General features: G+C 47.2%; 1 protein-coding gene and 1 long non-coding RNA gene across 2 annotated transcripts in view; one reads left to right on the top strand and one right to left on the bottom strand.

Annotated features, from left to right (window-relative positions):
• LOC306938920 overlaps positions 1 to 17,610 on the top strand; it is a 366,267-nt gene that overhangs the window by 141,429 nt on the left and 207,228 nt on the right. The window lies entirely within an intron of this gene.
• The window catches only part of jarid2b (jumonji and AT-rich interaction domain containing 2b), a gene marked incomplete at its 5' end in the record, with an annotated part of 78,991 nt that overhangs the window by 11,898 nt on the left and 49,483 nt on the right, over positions 1 to 17,610 (bottom strand). Inside the window, 6 exons of the mRNA XM_079522921.1 lie at positions 574 to 688; positions 1,274 to 1,344; positions 3,144 to 3,262; positions 4,167 to 4,259; positions 11,926 to 12,506; positions 14,345 to 15,974. Coding sequence (XP_079379047.1) covers positions 574 to 688; positions 1,274 to 1,344; positions 3,144 to 3,262; positions 4,167 to 4,259; positions 11,926 to 12,506; positions 14,345 to 15,974 — 2,609 coding nt within the window. The remainder of the gene's footprint in view (positions 1 to 573; positions 689 to 1,273; positions 1,345 to 3,143; positions 3,263 to 4,166; positions 4,260 to 11,925; positions 12,507 to 14,344; positions 15,975 to 17,610) is intronic.

Genomic DNA, 17,610 nt, shown 5'->3' with positions numbered 1-17,610 from the left:
TGTCTTCTAAATAAATGTTTCTGTCAGTCGTTCTCCAACATTTTCCAACATGTAATTGGCCGCCGACCCCCCATCTGAAAATATGTTGTTCCAAAATACGCCCGAACTGGTACTGTAACGGTGAGTAGACCTACTGTACAGATCCAATTCCAAGCATGTCTGTAACTTAAGGATTAGTAGTACCTATTTCCAGACTATTTCACAGCCTTTGACCCTTTGTACAACCAGCAGACCCAGTGGCCTACCAAGCACAAGTCTGTCAAATATCGATTGTTTCTTGAAAATGTTGTGTGCGCGTGTGTAAGTGTGTAAGTGCAGATCGTGTATTCCCTAAAGTCAGGGATCAGGGTTGCAGGCAGCGAGCAAATGCAGAATCTCCCTCCTCTCTATCCTTTACGAATAACTTATAAGATGGGAGTAATTATTCCTGCTTTCAAGTTGCTTTTTGAGCTTTTCAAAACTGAAAATGTAGGTTTGTGCGTGTGCGTGTGCGAGTGAGTGAGTGAGTGAGTGAGTGAGTGAGTGAGTGAGAGACTTTGCCCCCCCATGTGTGTTAAGTAGAAAACTACTTACCAAATGCAATCAGCACCAGTGTGTAAGTAATCAATAAACGGAAGGCGGTTTTGGTCTCGAGACCAGCATGAGGTAGAAAAGACCATGCCAATATTTAGCCAGGGAATGGTCACCCCTAGGAGGAGAGGAGAGGGGAGGAGAGGAGAGGAGAGGAGAGGAGAGGAGAGGAGGAGAGGAGAGGAGAGGAGAGGAGAGGGGAGGAGAGGAGGGGAGGGGAGGGGAGAGGAGAGGAGAGGAGAGGAGAGGAGAGGAGAGGAGAGGAGAGGAGAGGAGAGGAGAGGAGAGGAGAGGAGAGGAGAGGAGAGGAGAGGAGAGGAGAGGAGAGGAGAGGAGAGGAGAGGAGAGGAGAGGAGAGGAGAGGAGAGGAGAGGAGGAGGATTTAGACAACAGAAAGAGACAGAAGATGGAGAGAAAAACAAGAACAATGATTTTAACTAAAAGCAGAGCAATGACAAAGTGGATACAGACTCGGAGACAGACATGAGTGATGTGGTTCATCTTCCTCTTGGCTCACTCTAACGGTACATAAATAAAGCATCAGACATCCCATAATAACCTCCTTCCACAATCCATTCCAGTTGCCTGGGCTGGGCCCGTCGGGGGAGAGGAATGCAGAGCGCTTGTGTCTCATTCTGTTGGAACGTGTGGGTGTTGACGATAGAGAAGTAAAAAAAAAAGGGCCACTTTCAGCCGTTCTTACCGGGTACGGCACCCAGGTGCCGTAGGATGGATCCAGAGTTATTGGGGAGGTTTGTAAGGTTCCATCCATGTCTGAGGGAAAGAACACAAGAGGGTTTAGGATTTTCATCTAATTTTTTTTTATATCATTTAAGCCATTTAGACCCGAGGACGATTCTACAAATGTCTTCTAAATCATGACATTTTCATGTCAAGGGCCCCCCAAGATAAAATGTAATAGGCTGCCGACCCCCATCTGAAAATATGTTGTTCCAGGGACCCCCCCCCCCCAGAAGCAAAGATTTGAGTTGAAAGAATATATATTCAAAGATTTTCACTATTTTCACGATTTTTCAAAAATAGCAGACCTACAAGCTCGTAGCGCGGCACTCGGTGCCACACTATGAGCTTGTAGAGCTGCTATTTTTCAATAGCTAAAGTAACACCAAAAGGGGTTCCCGCCCAAAAATGGCTTAATCCATCTTCAACCCGGCATCCGTCCCTATTTGCAGCATTTAGTTATAGTCACAAATAATTATGCATTTGGCTTGACCAAACTTCTACGGCAACCCGAACAAACACATAATTACATTCTCGGATGTTGGCAGAGGAAGTGTAGCGCCCAGGATCACATTAGATAATTGACACTGGGTGAAAACACGGGTTGCAAAATCGTGGGATAAAAATAAAACAAAAATCAATAAGAATCTCGGATGATACTGCCATCTTAGCCCTTCTGGATAAGGACAGGGATTTAGCAGAGTACTTTTTAGAGGTACAGAGCTTTGGATAAGTGGTGTGATGACAACCAAGAGACAGGAGATGGGTTTTTGACCCCAACAAGAGTATTGGTGATCACAGGCCTGTGGTCATTCATGACTCGACCATCTCACAGGTCTCCTCGTATAAATACTTGGGCATCTAACTCACTAACTTGGAACACACATGTCGACAGTCTCTGTAGTGAACTACAGCAAAGACTGCACTTCCTCCGACGTCTCAGGGATCATGGTGTCGACCAAACATTTATGTTAAGTGTTCTAATGACAGTCGGACCAATAGTATGTCGAAACTAAAGCCTGTACCCAATCTCTCAGTGCAACAGAGTTCCAAATTGTTCAGATTGGTGCAAACTGCAGGGAAGATCATCGGGGTAAGACAACTCCCCTCTCTGCAGTCTATTTATGAGCAGGCTACACTAAAAATGGAGAGTGTGTACTTCTGCCCTCTGGGAGAAGGCATGAAGAACCAAAGTGGAAGTACATCAGTTTTTTTTTTTTAAATCAACTAAAATGTTGAACGAGGCTCTGAAACAGCAGTGACTGTGAGAGGTTATGTGTGCATGTTGTCTCCCTCCGTTATTGTATTTTTTGTGTTGGTCACTGATGTTTTATGTGTGGCTGCAGCTGGGGTGAAAGCCCAAGACAAATGTCCCTTCTGGACAATAAAGTTTACCATGACCTTGACCAATTTGAACAGTCTCTGTGTCCAGAAGGTGGTATATCGGTTTCTCATAACCTCGTTTGATTGGCTTAGATGCATGGGCATGCATGGAGCATGCATGGGCATGCATGGAGCGCATCAATAAAGCAACGTGCACGGACACCGTCAGGTGAGCCAGTAATAACAGAGTCAACACAGAAAGTTGGCATAATGATGAAATTGGGAAAAGAAAAGAAGCAAAAATGGCCCAATCTACAAGTTTGCGACACATTGTGAGCTTGTACAGTAGCATCCAGCTATTTCCGTCTGCCTAGACGAGTCGATGCAAGCCTTTTTCTTCCCCCCCAGTTGAGAATACGTTGTTTTTGTGAAGCGACCCCTTGCCGAAGGGGGTCGTGTCACAAACGTATAAATAATACTCTTGTAGATAGCAAAGTATGGGGGCTCACTTTGAAAATGGCTCTGACTTTCCCGTGGGGAATCCACTCCCGTGTGTAATGGTGTCCACCTTCCCATAATGCACTGCCACGTGGCAGTCTCTTTGCTCCACGGTTCTCCAGTACTCTTGCTGTGGAGGAGGAAGAGAGAGAGAGAGAGACCATGAACATGAAGGAAGAGAGAGAGAGAGAGAGAGACCATGAACATGAAGAGAAGGAAGAGAGAGAGAGAGACCATGAACATGAAGAGAAGGAAGAGAGAGAGAGAGACCATGAACAAAGGAACGGACCACGGTTCCACATGACTTCACTTACGGTCACTTAACCCATTTAGACCTGGGAACGATTCTAAAAATGTCTTCTAAATCATGACAGTTTTCTGAAAAACCTCATGTTTCTGTATCAGTGGTGCTCAATATTTCATGTCAAGGACCCCCAAAAATTATATGTAATTGACCGCCGACCCCCATCTGAAAATATGTTGTTCCAGGGGACCCCCCCAGAAGCAAAGATTTGAGTTCAAAACGTTCGCTCTGAAATAATATATGTTCAAAGATTTGCACTACATTTTCACGATTTTTCAAAAATAGCAGACCTACAAGTTCGTAGCGCGGCACTCAGTGCCGCGCTATGAGCTTGTAGATCTGCTATTTTTCAATAGCTAAATTATAACAATGCTTAAAACACCAAAAGGGGTTCCCGCCCAGAATGTGTTAAAATGAAATGCAGTTTGATATCTCCCTCATGTTTTCATAGGTTTACTTACCAAGCCTGTTTTATGTGCTGAGCAAATTTCATGATAGTTCAAATTAAACCTAGTCTGTTCCATATTACTCTTCAATGCACGGTCGACAAATCCAATTTTATGAATTTGTAAAAAAATAAAAGAAAGAAAAAGTCTGGAGGTATAACAGTCAAAGTCACGTCGGGTAGAGACACAAAATGGAAGAACAAATCTAAATGACCTTTGGGCGTGTCATCAAGTTGAAATCACATCAGCGTAAATAAAAATGAAACGTTGTGGGCATGGCTCACCTCGACTTCTGCAGCCCCGGGCTCCTTGTTAAAGCACATCGTCATGGTGTTCCGGGCTATCCTGAAGAAGTTGGTCAGAGATACCGATTTCCCCTGTAACACAATGACATCAAACACACACACACACACACACACACACACACACAGCCACATGAGAACGTGTAAACGCCCCCCGGGGGTCACAGGAAGTACAGCAGTATAAATGTATTACAGCCTCCCCCCCATTCAGAGAAAGCATAATCAGGTTTATGGCTGGCTGGCTGAGAGGGAGGGAAGCAACATACATACAGGTCCGTGACATGAGGTCATACTGTAGAAATATTGCTGGACTTTGGATGAACCGTGCGGGGCAGCTGTGTGTCTCTCTCAACATATGTCGGTGCTTGTATGTGTCAGTACGTTTCAGAGGCTATTTATATGGCCCTGAGAGTGTGTACCGTGCGTGCGTGCGTGCGTGCGTGCGTGCGTGTCTATAGGTCTACTCAATACGTCCCCCAGCACGATTCCCCCGGACCCGACCTCTTCCCTGGAACTCTCCTCCTAGAGAGAGAGAGACTTTGAAGGCGGCCATAAATCTGCCCGCTGTGGGGCCGGGGTCGGTGGGTGGGTGGGTGGGTGGGGTGGATAGTACAGTATGTTAGGACCCCGCTGCTGAAAGATGGCCCTGCTGCTGACTCCTCGTACTCTGCACCCAGGCTGAGGTTACTGTACACACAGAGCTGGATGTAGCAGACTTGGCCCACTGTGGCCCAAAGGCACTGGATGGATGAGAGCAGTGTTGTTTTTGGCAGCAGATTTTGATTTGTTTTCATTTAGTTTTAGTCACATTTTAGTCACCTGGAATGTGTTAGTGTTAGTCTAGTTTACTCGACTAAAATTGTAATCGTAATCGTAATGACTGATTTTACACTTGCTGAAAATAGCAGATCTACAAGCTCATAATGCGTCGAGCGCGACGCGTTGTGAGCTTGTAGATTGGCTATTTTCAGCATGCAACCAAGTGTAAAATGATACTGGATCTCTTCCTAACATTTTAGTCTTTGTCAATATATTTAGTCTTAGTTTTAGTCATAGCATAGTTTTCATTTAGTTTCCATTTAGTTTTCTTCAGTGGTAAAAGGTATTCGACGAACATTTTTCGTCTTAGTTTTAGTCGACGAAAGCAACACTGGATTAGAGATGCACCGAAAACCAACTACACAAACCACTTATACTACTTTTCTCAAGTATTCGTCAGCTTCCTAACTTCCAATTTCCATCACTTGGTGAGCTTTGTTGACAAGCAGTATCATTCAAATTAACACCATTACTGCTACTGTATATAGACTTCATCTGAAGAGTGATTTAGGCTTTGTCTGTGTCTGTGTCCTGCACCAAAAATAACGTATTTTCTTTTACCAAGTATATGCAGCATTAAGTCATTATGCGCATACCACTTAAACCCTATAGAGCGTCGCAGTCCCTCCCCTTCGAGAGACCCGGGAAAGAATTGCCCGTTCATTAGACTTTTCAAAAAGTATTTATTTAAAGACGTTTACGCCACGGACAAAGCCAACTCGAGTCGTGACAAATCATGACAATAAACACAATGTTTTGGGCTGATCAAATAATTAGAGAAAAAAAAGGCAGGTTACAACACTTGTTTTTCCTTCTTACAAATTATTTGATCGGCCCAAAACATTGCGTTTATTGTCATGATATTGTCATCCAGTTGGCTTTGTCCGCGGCGTAAACGTATTTAAATAAATACTTTTTGAAAAGTCTATGAGGAAAATGAACGGGGAATTATTTTTCGGGTCTCTCGTCGTCATGAAAGGGGGCGGGACTGCGACGCTCTATATGCTTTGTTGACTGGAGTCCCCCAGGGGTCTATACCAAGCTCCCTAATGTTTTCCCTCGACACCGAATCCCTATACGCCACAGAATAGGGACGCTAAATTTCGTAGTTCAAATGGTGTCCTCATACCCGTCACATGGGACTTTGTTCTCCTTCAGGATGATGTCAAATACATTGTCCTCTTGTGGTGAACTCCATGTCAGGAAACACAGAGCTCTTTGAGTTGTGGTTATATTTGGACACTTTAAAGACAGCGGCTTTACTCTCGTCAGCGTTCAACGTGAGTCATCTCACTCGTGGTCACTGTGCCGATATCCTAAATAGCAGGTCTGTGACTTCAAACGTCTGCTGCATGGACGGTAAGGGGTTAAGTATGCAGAGGTACTTCAGTAGGAGGAGGATTTAGTTACCAAAAAGAAAATGGGGCAGAAATTAAATGAGATCCAGATCCGAGAGATGCATAGGTGTGTGCGTGTGTGTGTGCGTGTACGTGTGTGTGCGTGCGTGAACACAGAACAAAATGTGACTTTGAGAATATGTGTACAGAATGAATAAATGTCTCTTAATCCAGACTCCTCCAAGAAAACAAGGAGAGGCACCTGTCTGTGTGTGACTGTGTGCGTGTGTGCGTGCGTGCGTGCGTGCGTGCGTGCGTGCGTGCGTGCGTGCGTGCGTGCGTGCGTGCGTGCGTGCGTGCGTGCACACTGCATACAGCACGCATAACGCTTCACACAGTGTAACGTAGGGCGGGTCTTCACACGGGAGAGAGAGTGATATAAGACCTCTCTCTCTCCGTGAGTTCACATCGAGGTATGTGTTTTCATGCAAGCGTGCGTTTGTGTATACGCCTGGCTGCATATACAGTACTGTTGCGCTGAATTTGTGTGTGTGTGTGTGTGTGTGCGTGTGTGTGTGTGTGTGTGGTTGGGGGGGGGGGGGGGGCTGGAGTTGAGGGACGGTACTAGGGTTAGAGGTGGGCTGAGCTGGGGCGAGGGCTACGGGAGAGAGAGAGGGAGGGCTGAGAGGTGGAGAGGAGGCGTGGAGAGACCGAGGGAACGAGAGAGAGAGATAGAGGGAGAGAGAGGGAGAGAATGGGGGGGAGGGAGAAGAGAGGGAGAGAGAGGGAGAAGAGAGGGAGAAGAGAGGGAGATAATGGGGGGGGGGGGGGAGAGATCGAGGGAACGAGAGAGAGAGATAGAGGGAGAGAGAGGGAGAGAATGGGGGGGAGGGAGAAGAGAGGGAGAGAGAGGGAGAAGAGAGGGAGAGAATGGGGGGGGAGGGAGAGATCGAGGGGCACAGAGAGAGGTGGAGAGAGAGAGAGAGAAAGAGAGATGGGAGAGAGGGGGAAGATTTTTTGCCTGTGGGCCCTTTTTACAGAATGATCACTGACCTACATTGCAGCCAGCCAGAGTCAACACAGCTGCCAGAAGGCTGGGGAGATGGGAATACACCTAAGGTGCACGCACGCACGGACGCCACGCACGCACGCACACACAAGCATGACCACTGACTACCTTACCTCCCCACACACAGCTGCACAAAGCTTTTAAAGGTTGACAGTGGAGCACAAAGACGGATTCAAAGCATTTGTGCGTTTCATCAACAACTAGCTTCCACTCTTAACGGCAAACTAAAACAAGCAAACCTCCGCAACGCAACTTAACCCATTTAGACCAGAGCTTCGATTCTACAAAATGTCTTCTACATTTTTCAGACAGTTTTCAGAAAAACGAATGTTTCTATATGTCAGTGGTTCTCAAACTATTTCATGTCAAGGATCCCCAAAAAATGTATGTATTTGGCCGCCGACCCCCATCTGTAACAAAGATATGAGTTAAAAACGTTCGCTCTGAAAGAATATATATTCAAAGATTTGTGCCACATTTTCACGATCTTTCTAAAGTATAACATAATGCTTCAAACACCAAAAGGGGTTCCCGCCAAGAATGAGTTAACAACTAGCTTCCACTCTTAACGGCAAAACTAAAACAAGCAAACCTCCACAACACAACTTAACAAGCAGCACGATATATATATAGCAGCATTACACCATTACAAGTGTGTTTTGTGTGGCGCTACACCCAAAGCCCAATTAAAACCACAAACTTTACACCCTGATGCTTTTTTCCAAAGGAAATGGCACAGACATTTCAACAGTCATTAGCATAAAGCGATACTTATACATATGTACAGTACATTCATTCCCAAACAACTCGCTACAACCCCGTCTAGTATTTTTCAGGAAAAAAGATTTATATCCTGTGTTCAAAATAGATCCAACGTAGCGTCGTTAATGCTTTATTAGTTAAATGTGTGTCTAGACGTGTCCACTTTCAACGAGGCAGGTTCAGCATAAACCACCTGAAGCTATTATGGCCATGATGTCACTAGAGTTGAAACATTTAAAATATGTTCTACGATACAAAATATTTTTGTTATAAGAATAGAATAGAATATATAAAATGAAATAGGGAATTTATTCAATAAAATAAAATAAAAACCCTGATGGCATGTCGCAGGTTTGAATCCCAATCCCGTCGACCTTTGCTGCGTCTCACTCCACATCTCTCTCAATCTCTGCCGATTTCGATTTCAGTCTAAAGACTAAATCAAATCAAATAAAGGCTTAAAACCAGCCCGAAAATATCCTTGAAATAAGAAGATACAAGGTCTCTGCCTGACGACGAGGATAGACCAATATCCTTGAAATAAGAAGATACAAGGTCTCTGCCTGACGACGAGGATAGACCAATATCCTTGAAATAAGAAGATACAAGGTTTCTGCCTGACGACGAGGATAGACCAATATCCTTGAAATAAGAAGATACAAGGTCTCTGCCTGACGACGAGGATAGACCAATATCCTTGAAATAAGAAGATACAAGGTCTCTGCCTGACGACGAGGATAGACCAATATCCTTGAAATAAGAAGATACAAGGTTTCTGCCTGACGACGAGGATAGACCAATATGATTGAAATAAGAAGATACAAGGTCTCTGCCTGACGACGAGGATAGACCAATATCCTTGAAATAAGAAGATACAAGGTCTCTGCCTGACGACGAGGATAGACCAATATGATTGAAATAAGAAGATACAAGGTCTCTGCCTGACGACGAGGATAGACCAATATGCTTGAAATAAGAAGATACAAGGTTTCTGCCTGACGACGAGGATAGACCAATATCCTTGAAATAAGAAGATACAAGGTGTCTGCCTGACGACGAGGATAGACCAATATCCTTGAAATAAGAAGATACAAGGTCTCTGCCTGACGACGAGGATAGACCAATATCCTTGAAATAAGAAGATACAAGGTTTCTGCCTGACGACGAGGATAGACCAATATCCTTGAAATAAGAAGATACAAGGTTTCTGCCTGACGACGAGGATAGACCAATATGATTGAAATAAGAAGATACAAGGTGTCTGCCTGACGACGAGGATAGACCACATCTTTCATCACTTGGTAGAAGAATGAATGACGCACTGATGTGGACTCTCTCCAACGTGTGTGTGATGACACTGTGAAGAGCAGTGTTGTTTTTGGCAGCACATTTCTATTTTAGTTTAGTTATAGTCTTAGTCTGGAATGAAACTTCATTCAGTTTTAGTCACATTTTAGTCGCCTGTTTGTCTAGTTTTAGTCGACTAAATGTCATAAGATTTTAGTCGACTTAAATGTGCAGTTGATTTAGTCGACTAAAATGTACTTTGGCGGGCCTTGATGCCGTCGTAATGACTGTTTCTACACTTGCTGAAAATATTCTCAGCATGCAACCAAGTGTAAAATGATTCTGGATCTCTTGTCCACTAGGTCCCTTCCTAGCATTTTAGTCTAGTTTTTATTTGTTGACGAAATTGTCAGTATATTTATGGTCATCGTTTTAGTCGTTTTTGTCAGTGAAAAAAGGATAGTCGACGAACATTTTTCGTCAATAGTATTAGTCGACGAAAACAACACTTTTAGAGCGATGTCACGCCACACCTCTGTGGTGAGCACAGCAGGCAGGATTCAGCGCTGGCACAGCAAACCGCTTGACTAACAAATTGAAGGGTTTTATAGAGCGCTCCTTCCGCCTGTGTGCCGACGCCAGGCCATAAAGTATCTAAATGACACGGATATATCTGGCAAGACATGACGAGCCAGACAATGAGCCCGTCATTATTGCTTTTCATTAAGCCGGCTTCATAAATAAACTACTAGATTGCGCCGCATGGGAACAAAACAATGCTTAACCCATTTTGGGCGGGAACCCCTTTTGGTGTTTTAAACATTATGTTGTAATTTAGCTATTGAAAAATAGCAGATCTACAAGCTCGTAGCGCGCCACCGAGTGGCGCGCTACGAGCTTGTAGGTCTGCTATTTTTGAAAAATCGTGAAAATATTTATGAGAATTTAGAAGGATTTTTTTTTTTTTTTTTGAGGTCAGGCCTAAAAAGGGACAATATCGGTGGCACCCAACTGTACTTTAGCTATTGGAAATTAGCAGATCTACAAGCTCGTAGCGCGGCACTCGGTGCCGCGCTACGAGCTTGTAGGTCTGCTATGTGGTCTATGTGGTATGTCTGAAAATGTGGTGCAAATCTTTGAATATATATTCTTTCAGAGCAACCGTTTTTAACTCAAATCTTTGCTTCTGGGGGGCGGTCCCTGGAACAACATATTTTCTGATGGGGGTCCGGGGCCAATTACATATATTTGTGGGGATAGAAACATGAGGTTTTTCAGAAAACTGTCATGATTTAGAAGACATTTGTAGAATCTAGTCTCAGGTCTAAGTGGGTTAATGATGATGCCAACAGGACCATAAATGGAAACAAAACGGAACAAACAAGTAATGATCTTCACCTCCATCTGCATGACAACGTTTGGAGGCCAATAAACATACCACGTCTGTTAAAACCCATTTAGACCCGACGACGATTATACAAATGTCTTCTAAATCCTGACAGTTTTCTGAAAAAGCCGTTGTTTCTATGTCAGTGGTGCTCAAACATTTTCATGTCAAGGACCCACAAGAATATATGTAATAGGCCACCGACCCCCATCTGAAAATATGTTGTTCCAGGCAGGGACCCACCCAGGAGCAAAGATTTGAGTTAAAAACGTTCGCTCTGAAAGAATATATATTCAAAGATTTGTGCCACATTTTCACGATTTAAAAAAAATAGCAGACCTACAAGCTCGTCGCGTGGCACTCGGTGCCGCGCTACGAGCTTGTAGATCTGCTATTTTTCAACAGCTAAAGTATAACATAATGCTTTAAAACACCAAAAGGGGTTCCCGCCCAGAATGGGTTAAGTGTAATTATCATTTAAAGTTTCCATAAAAAGTTATCAAACGCTGTAGCAAATTGTCTGCCTTCAGTTGTATTTAAAAAGACCAGAACACGTAGCAGAGCATATGGCGACATAACATAGTTATGTAACATATAAACACAACACATATAGAGCACCGAAGTCTGACGACAATATCGGTACAGGGCGCAAATCCACAGGTTCATGTACTTTTTATTTGCATTGTAATCCCCATAGGGGGGATTTTAGACCGCCTCATATAAGAACTGTGTTTGAAAAATAAACATGTCACCCTGGCCGCTTCACTCATATGGATATGAAGAATCAACTGACAGAGAAAACCCTATTGTTACTGCTACTGAATTAGTTACATTTTCGCTAGAAACAGACTGTATCATGAGTGACTGATGGTCGCAAACGATACAGAGACGCCTCCCTGACAATAAAGCAGAGACAGCTTGTTTATTTTTGGACCACAAAGCTCATATGAAACGATTTTAAAGATGACCCCATGTTATTCTCCATAGAGAAATGACTTCCGTTTGAACCAGGCAGAACCAGGGGATGAGCGAGTGACGTCAGGACTTCAGCGCTCTAATACAACAATCCCTCTTTCTCACCTTGTAAATACACTTGTGCTGGTCACTGAGAATGCATCTGTCCTCCTCCTCCTCCTCCTCCTCCTCGCCGTGCTGCCTGTCCTCCTTGCTTTGTTTTTCCTGAGGGAAGAGCCGCCGACGGCCCGCTTTCACCTGAGCCTCCAGTTCCTTCAGACGGTGACACACCCCGTTGACGCGGTGGTGGTGGTGCCCGGACGCCGCCCCCCCGCCGCCGCCGCCGCCACCCAACAGCCCTCCTCCCGCCAGCCCGTTCTTGGGCTCGTAGCGCGGCAGCGCCAGCCCGCTCGGGCCGGCCGCAGAGTCCGAGTGGCCCTCCAGGGGGCCCCGGCGCGCCTCCAGGCTCCGCTTCTCGCGGAGCACCTGGGCCTGCAGCGCCAGGCGCTTCTCGGCGCCCAGGGAGTCGTAGGAGAGCAGGTACTGCAGGTAGGCCTCCTGCAGCTTGGCCAGGCGGTCCTGCGCCGACTTGGGGATGCGCAGCAGGTCGGCCAGCTTGGTCCACTTCTTCAGGTCCATCACCTGCTGCATGCCGCCCATGTCGTTGATCAGCTGGAAGAACCGGGCCAGGTCCACCTCGCAGCCGCCTGCGCAGACGGAGGAGGAGAGGGAGAGAGACGAGGAGAGAGAGAGAGAGGGAGACAGACAGAGAAGAGGCAGACGGAAAAGATGGATGGATAGATGGAGAGAGAGACACAGGAGAGGGAGAGAGAGACGAGGAGACAGACGGGCAGAGAAGAGGCAGACGGAAAAGATGGATGGATAGAGACAGATGGAGAGAGAGAGAGAGAGAGAGAGAGAGAGAGACAGGGAGGGGTACAAGGAGCGAAGATGGAGAGACAAGACAGGGAGACAAAAACTCAGTGATGCAATTCTATTATTTGAATCATTTAAAAAAAAAAAAAAATCCAGGGTCAGATAGACAACTTTTAAAAAACTATTTCCGATATTGAACTGCACATTGTACATAAATGCATGAATTGTACAATTATTGAAGATAGATTTGGATAAATGTAATGTGATTCACTAATATTTTTACTTTAGGAAAACAAGCCCACTTTTGGAGTCTTAACCCTGTGGTTTATGTATTTGTCCTGAAATCACAGAGATGCAACCAAAGGCCTCAGTGTGTGATAAACACAGGTCAGAATGGACTGGACCCAGACACAAGCTTTTCAGCTTCAGAGAACTAGAAATACATGGTTTTGTGTGCGCACGCAAGCGTGCGTGTGTGTGTGTGTGCGTGCGTCGACAGAACACACACACACACACACACACACACACACACACACACACACACACACACACACACACACACACACACACACACACACACACACACACACACACACACACACACACACACACACACACACACACACACACACACACACACACAGTCTCAAGTGAAGCCGTTTAAATGTTCATAAAGCGTTGATGTCATTGTGAGAAATGGAAGGTGACAGGGCAATCTGGGGGAAATATTGTTTGCCTGGCCCTGAGGGGCCCTGCGGGGGCCCCTCACCGCGTAGCTTTGCATTGTTATTGGCATCTATAAACAGAGAGATAAGACCAGGCGCAACACGGCTGAACCTTTCATAGCTCGGCCCCGATACCCACAGAGATAGCAATCTGGTGCCGTTTGCTAACTGTCTGCTTTTTGTCTTGCTTTTATATAGCCTGCAGGGGCTCGCACGCACACACGCACACACGCACAGTAATAGATAGAGGGGTTAAAAGATGATTTGGTAAAGTTGAGTGGAAGAAGAAAGCATTGACTGGTAGTAGCTCCAGCTTTAATAGTGAAGATTTCCACCATTTTTTCCAATGATCTAATAATCTATATTCGGAGTCTCTTGAGATCAATATTCTGATATTGATCTATATTGACTCTCCTCTATATGAGGAGAGTCTCTGGACATGACAATCTCTATGAGAGAGAGAGAGAGAGAGAGAGAGCGCACGCCTTGGACAAAAATTTAAGTACATTTAGCTTTCCCAAAATGTATTTACCTTTCTCACTCTAAAAACGATGTTATCATGGTCTTATGCTATAATAAACAATATTATATATAAACCCCCTAACTTTGTCCTTATTAGTTATTATTACATATAGTGTATTCTTTACATTTATAACATACAGTATATTGTATCACACTCAGGACATGTGTGTACAATCATTGTTTTTTGTTTTTGTTAAATCCTGACTTGACACAACTCAACCCCAGCGTGCATGCATCCGTGTGCGTGCGTGCGTGCGTGCGTGCGTGCGTGCGTGCGTGCGTGCGTGCGTGCGTGCGTGCGTGCGTGCCCCATCTCGCAGGTTAAATCCTCACTTGACACAACTCAACCCCAGCGTGCATGCATGTGTGTGTGTGTGAGCGTGTGTGCGTGCGTGCGTTGCGTGTCTCATCTCATATCTCACCGATGACGGGGGGCTCATCCATGACGATGCCCTGAGATTTGAGGTGCTTGCGTATGCAGGCCAGCCGCTGCACGTTGTGGCCCCAGCGGCGGCCCAGCTTGTGGACGCGCTGCACCTGCGTGACGAAGCGCATCTCCTCGCTCAGCTTGCACTCGGGGCGCCAGTCGGGCGGCGGCACCACGCGGCACAGGCCGGCCGCCTCGGCGCCGCGCTCCCTCACGGCGTCCAGGTACACCAGGGGGTCCTGGAACTCGCGGGGCGCGGGCCGGAAGACGGGCGCGTCCCCGAGGGCCGTCCAGCCCTCCGGGCGGCTCCGCTGGCCACGCTCGCGGTCCTTGTCCTGCTCGCGCTCCTGCTGCCGACACAGCTCCTTCTCCTGCTCCCACTCGCGGTCGCGGTCGGCGGGCGTTGCCAGACGCGCCGCCTGGCCGCCGGGGCTGGAGGAGGAGGAAGAGGAGGCGGCGGAGGCCGAGGAGGAGGAGGAGGAGGAAGGGGAGGAGGAGGAGGTGGTGTCGGAGGAGGAGGAGCAGAGGGGGGGTCGCTGAGGGTCTGAGGTAGTGCTGGAGTGACTCTGTCCCCCCGCCGAGGGAGAGGAGGATGAGGAGGTCAACGATGACGAAGAGGAGGAGGAGCTCCGGCTGTGAGACCTGCTCTGCTGCTGCGCCTGGCGAATCAGCATCAGCTTGCCGGCCGACGCCCTCTTGGGCCGCTGGTTCACCACCGACTCCCCGTTGGCTGCTGCTGGTGTGAGAGGCGGGGTCTGCCGCTTGGGCGTGTTGGGGGTGCGGGGGAGAGGAGGGGCAGTGGGGGGATTGGGAGGGGGCGTGTCCCCGACGTGTCCATTAGAGATGGGGGAGGAGGCAACGGCCTGGGCGGCAGCTTTGTCCTGATTGGCTGCCTTCTTGCTGCGCGTCTCCAAGGGCGGGGCCTGGTGGAGCTTGGCCTTTTTGGCCTCGGCCGCGACGGAGGGCTTGGCCTTGGGCTCCCCTTCTCCTCCTCCCCCGCATCCCGTTCCTGCAACGACGACGACGGGCGCGTCCAGGCGCCGCTTAGAGTTCCGCAGCCCCTCCCTGCCGAGGAGGCCCTCCACGGGGCTCCCCTGCTGCGAGGAGGAGCCCCCGCGCTTCGGGTCCTCCTCCCTGGGCATGATGAGGCCGTCGCTGTGCCGCTGGCCGTTCAACCGGCCGTTGAGGCGGACGCCGGCCGTCCCTCCGTACAGCCCGTTGGACAGTAGCACCTGTTTGCTGCGTGTTTTTGCATTGCTGAGGCGGGCGGCGGCGGCCGATGCGTTTCCTGAGTTGTCCGGCCTGCTGCTGCCGCCGGCCGCCGCCGCCGCCGTTGCTGCTGGCTGGCGGTCGTGATTGTGATTGTTCGCTGACGAGGAGGAGGTCGCCGAGGAGGAGACGGCCACGCTGCTGCTGCTGCTGCTGTGTTTGTTGCTGCTGAGTTTGGTTTTCTTGCCCAGGAGTTCTCTCTGTTTGGCTTTGGTGTAGGTGACGTGGCCCGCGGACACACTGGCCGTGTACTTCTTCACAGTTTTGGACGGCAGGCGGAAGTCTCGGCTCTTTTTGGAGCCGACGACGCCGACGTGGGCCGAGACCGCCCGGGACAGACCGTTCAGTTTGGAGACCTGAGAGAGAGAGAGGGACGTGAGAGAGAGAGAGAGAGATTGTTTTATTGTTTTGTCTTTGATTGTTTCGTTCCACTTTTGCTTTGGCAATGTTTAAACGTATGTTTTCTCATGAGAGAGAGAGAGAGAGAGAGAGAGAGATGTTATTGTGCCAAAACAGTCAATATTCCATTGTTGTAGGAAATAATGCAGGAACTGGGTGGTTTCAACTACAGTAATTCCTGGGGGGAATGAAAATTAAAAATTTTAATCAGACCGTTGTTGATGGAACAAAGTACGTCAAGATTCATGCGGGCGGGCGGGCGGGCGGACGCACGCGCGCGCACGCACACACACACACACACACACACACACACACACACACACACACACACACACACACACACACACACACACACACACACACACACACACACACACACACACACACACACACACACACACACACACACACACACACACACACACACACACACACACACACACACACACACACACACACACACACACACACAATTTGGTGTCTCAGAACAAACGCTATTTATAGAAAACTGTGCTATTCATTACAGAAATGTAAAAAGGAAAAAGGCGGAGTGGGGGGGGGGGGGGCCTGCGGGGAGGGTGGTGATTACTAAGCTTTGCTTTAGTCAACTAAATCTCCACACCGCTGTCAACAAAAGGCACAACGTCAGTGGAGGCCAAGTACACACAGAGCTAAAACCTCTCAGTGTTCTGACTACAGTGTAATAGTTACAGTGTAATAGTTACTGTACCACACTGACTACAGTGTAATAGTTACAGTGTAATAGTTACTGTACCACACTGACTACAGTGTAATAGTTAGTGTAATAGTTACTGTACCACACTGACTACAGTGTAATAGTTACAGTGTAATAGTTACTGTACCACACTGACTACAGTGTAATAGTTACAGTGTAATAGTTACTGTACCACACTGACTACAGTGTAATAACACACATCACATGTATGTGCCATGGGCTCCCTTACGCCATTTAAACTTGTTCCTTAATGTTATGACTATACAAGACCTGTGTGTGTATTAGAGTTAAAAGCAGAGAAAGAAGTACTGGCGATCATGTCTGTGTACAGTATGTGAGTGAGTGAGTGAGTGAGTGAGTGAGTGAGTGAGTGAGTGAGTGAGTGAGTGTGTGAGTGAGTGAGTGAGTGTGTGAGTGAGTGAGTGAGTGTGTGAGTGAGTGAGTGAGTGTGAGTGAGTGAGTGAGTGAGTGAGTGTGTGAGTGAGTGAGTGAGTGAGTGGGTGAGTGAGTGAGTGTGTGAGTGAGTGAGTGAGTGTGAGTGAGTGAGTGAGTGAGTGAGTGTGTGAGTGAGTGAGTGAGTGACAGAGAGAATGTGGTAGTGAAAGGCAGGGGGAAAACTAAATAAAAGGAAACAATTTGTTTACATTCCATTCCTCACTCTGTGTCTCACTATGTCTCTCTGTCTGTGTCTCACTCTGTCTGTGTCTCACTCTGTGGCTCTGTCTGTGTCTGTCTCTGTCTCTCTGTCTGTGTCTCACTCTGTGTCTGTGTCTAACTCTGTCTCTGTCTGTGTCTCACTGTCTGTCTCACTCTGTCTCTCTGTCTGTGTCTCACTCTGTCTCTCTGTCTGTGTCTCA

This window comes from Electrona antarctica, assembly GCF_951216825.1.
Source record: "Electrona antarctica genome assembly, chromosome: 15".
NCBI classification, from domain to species: Eukaryota; Metazoa; Chordata; class Actinopteri; order Myctophiformes; family Myctophidae; genus Electrona; species Electrona antarctica.
This window is presented reverse-complemented; position numbering and strand designations above follow the sequence as displayed.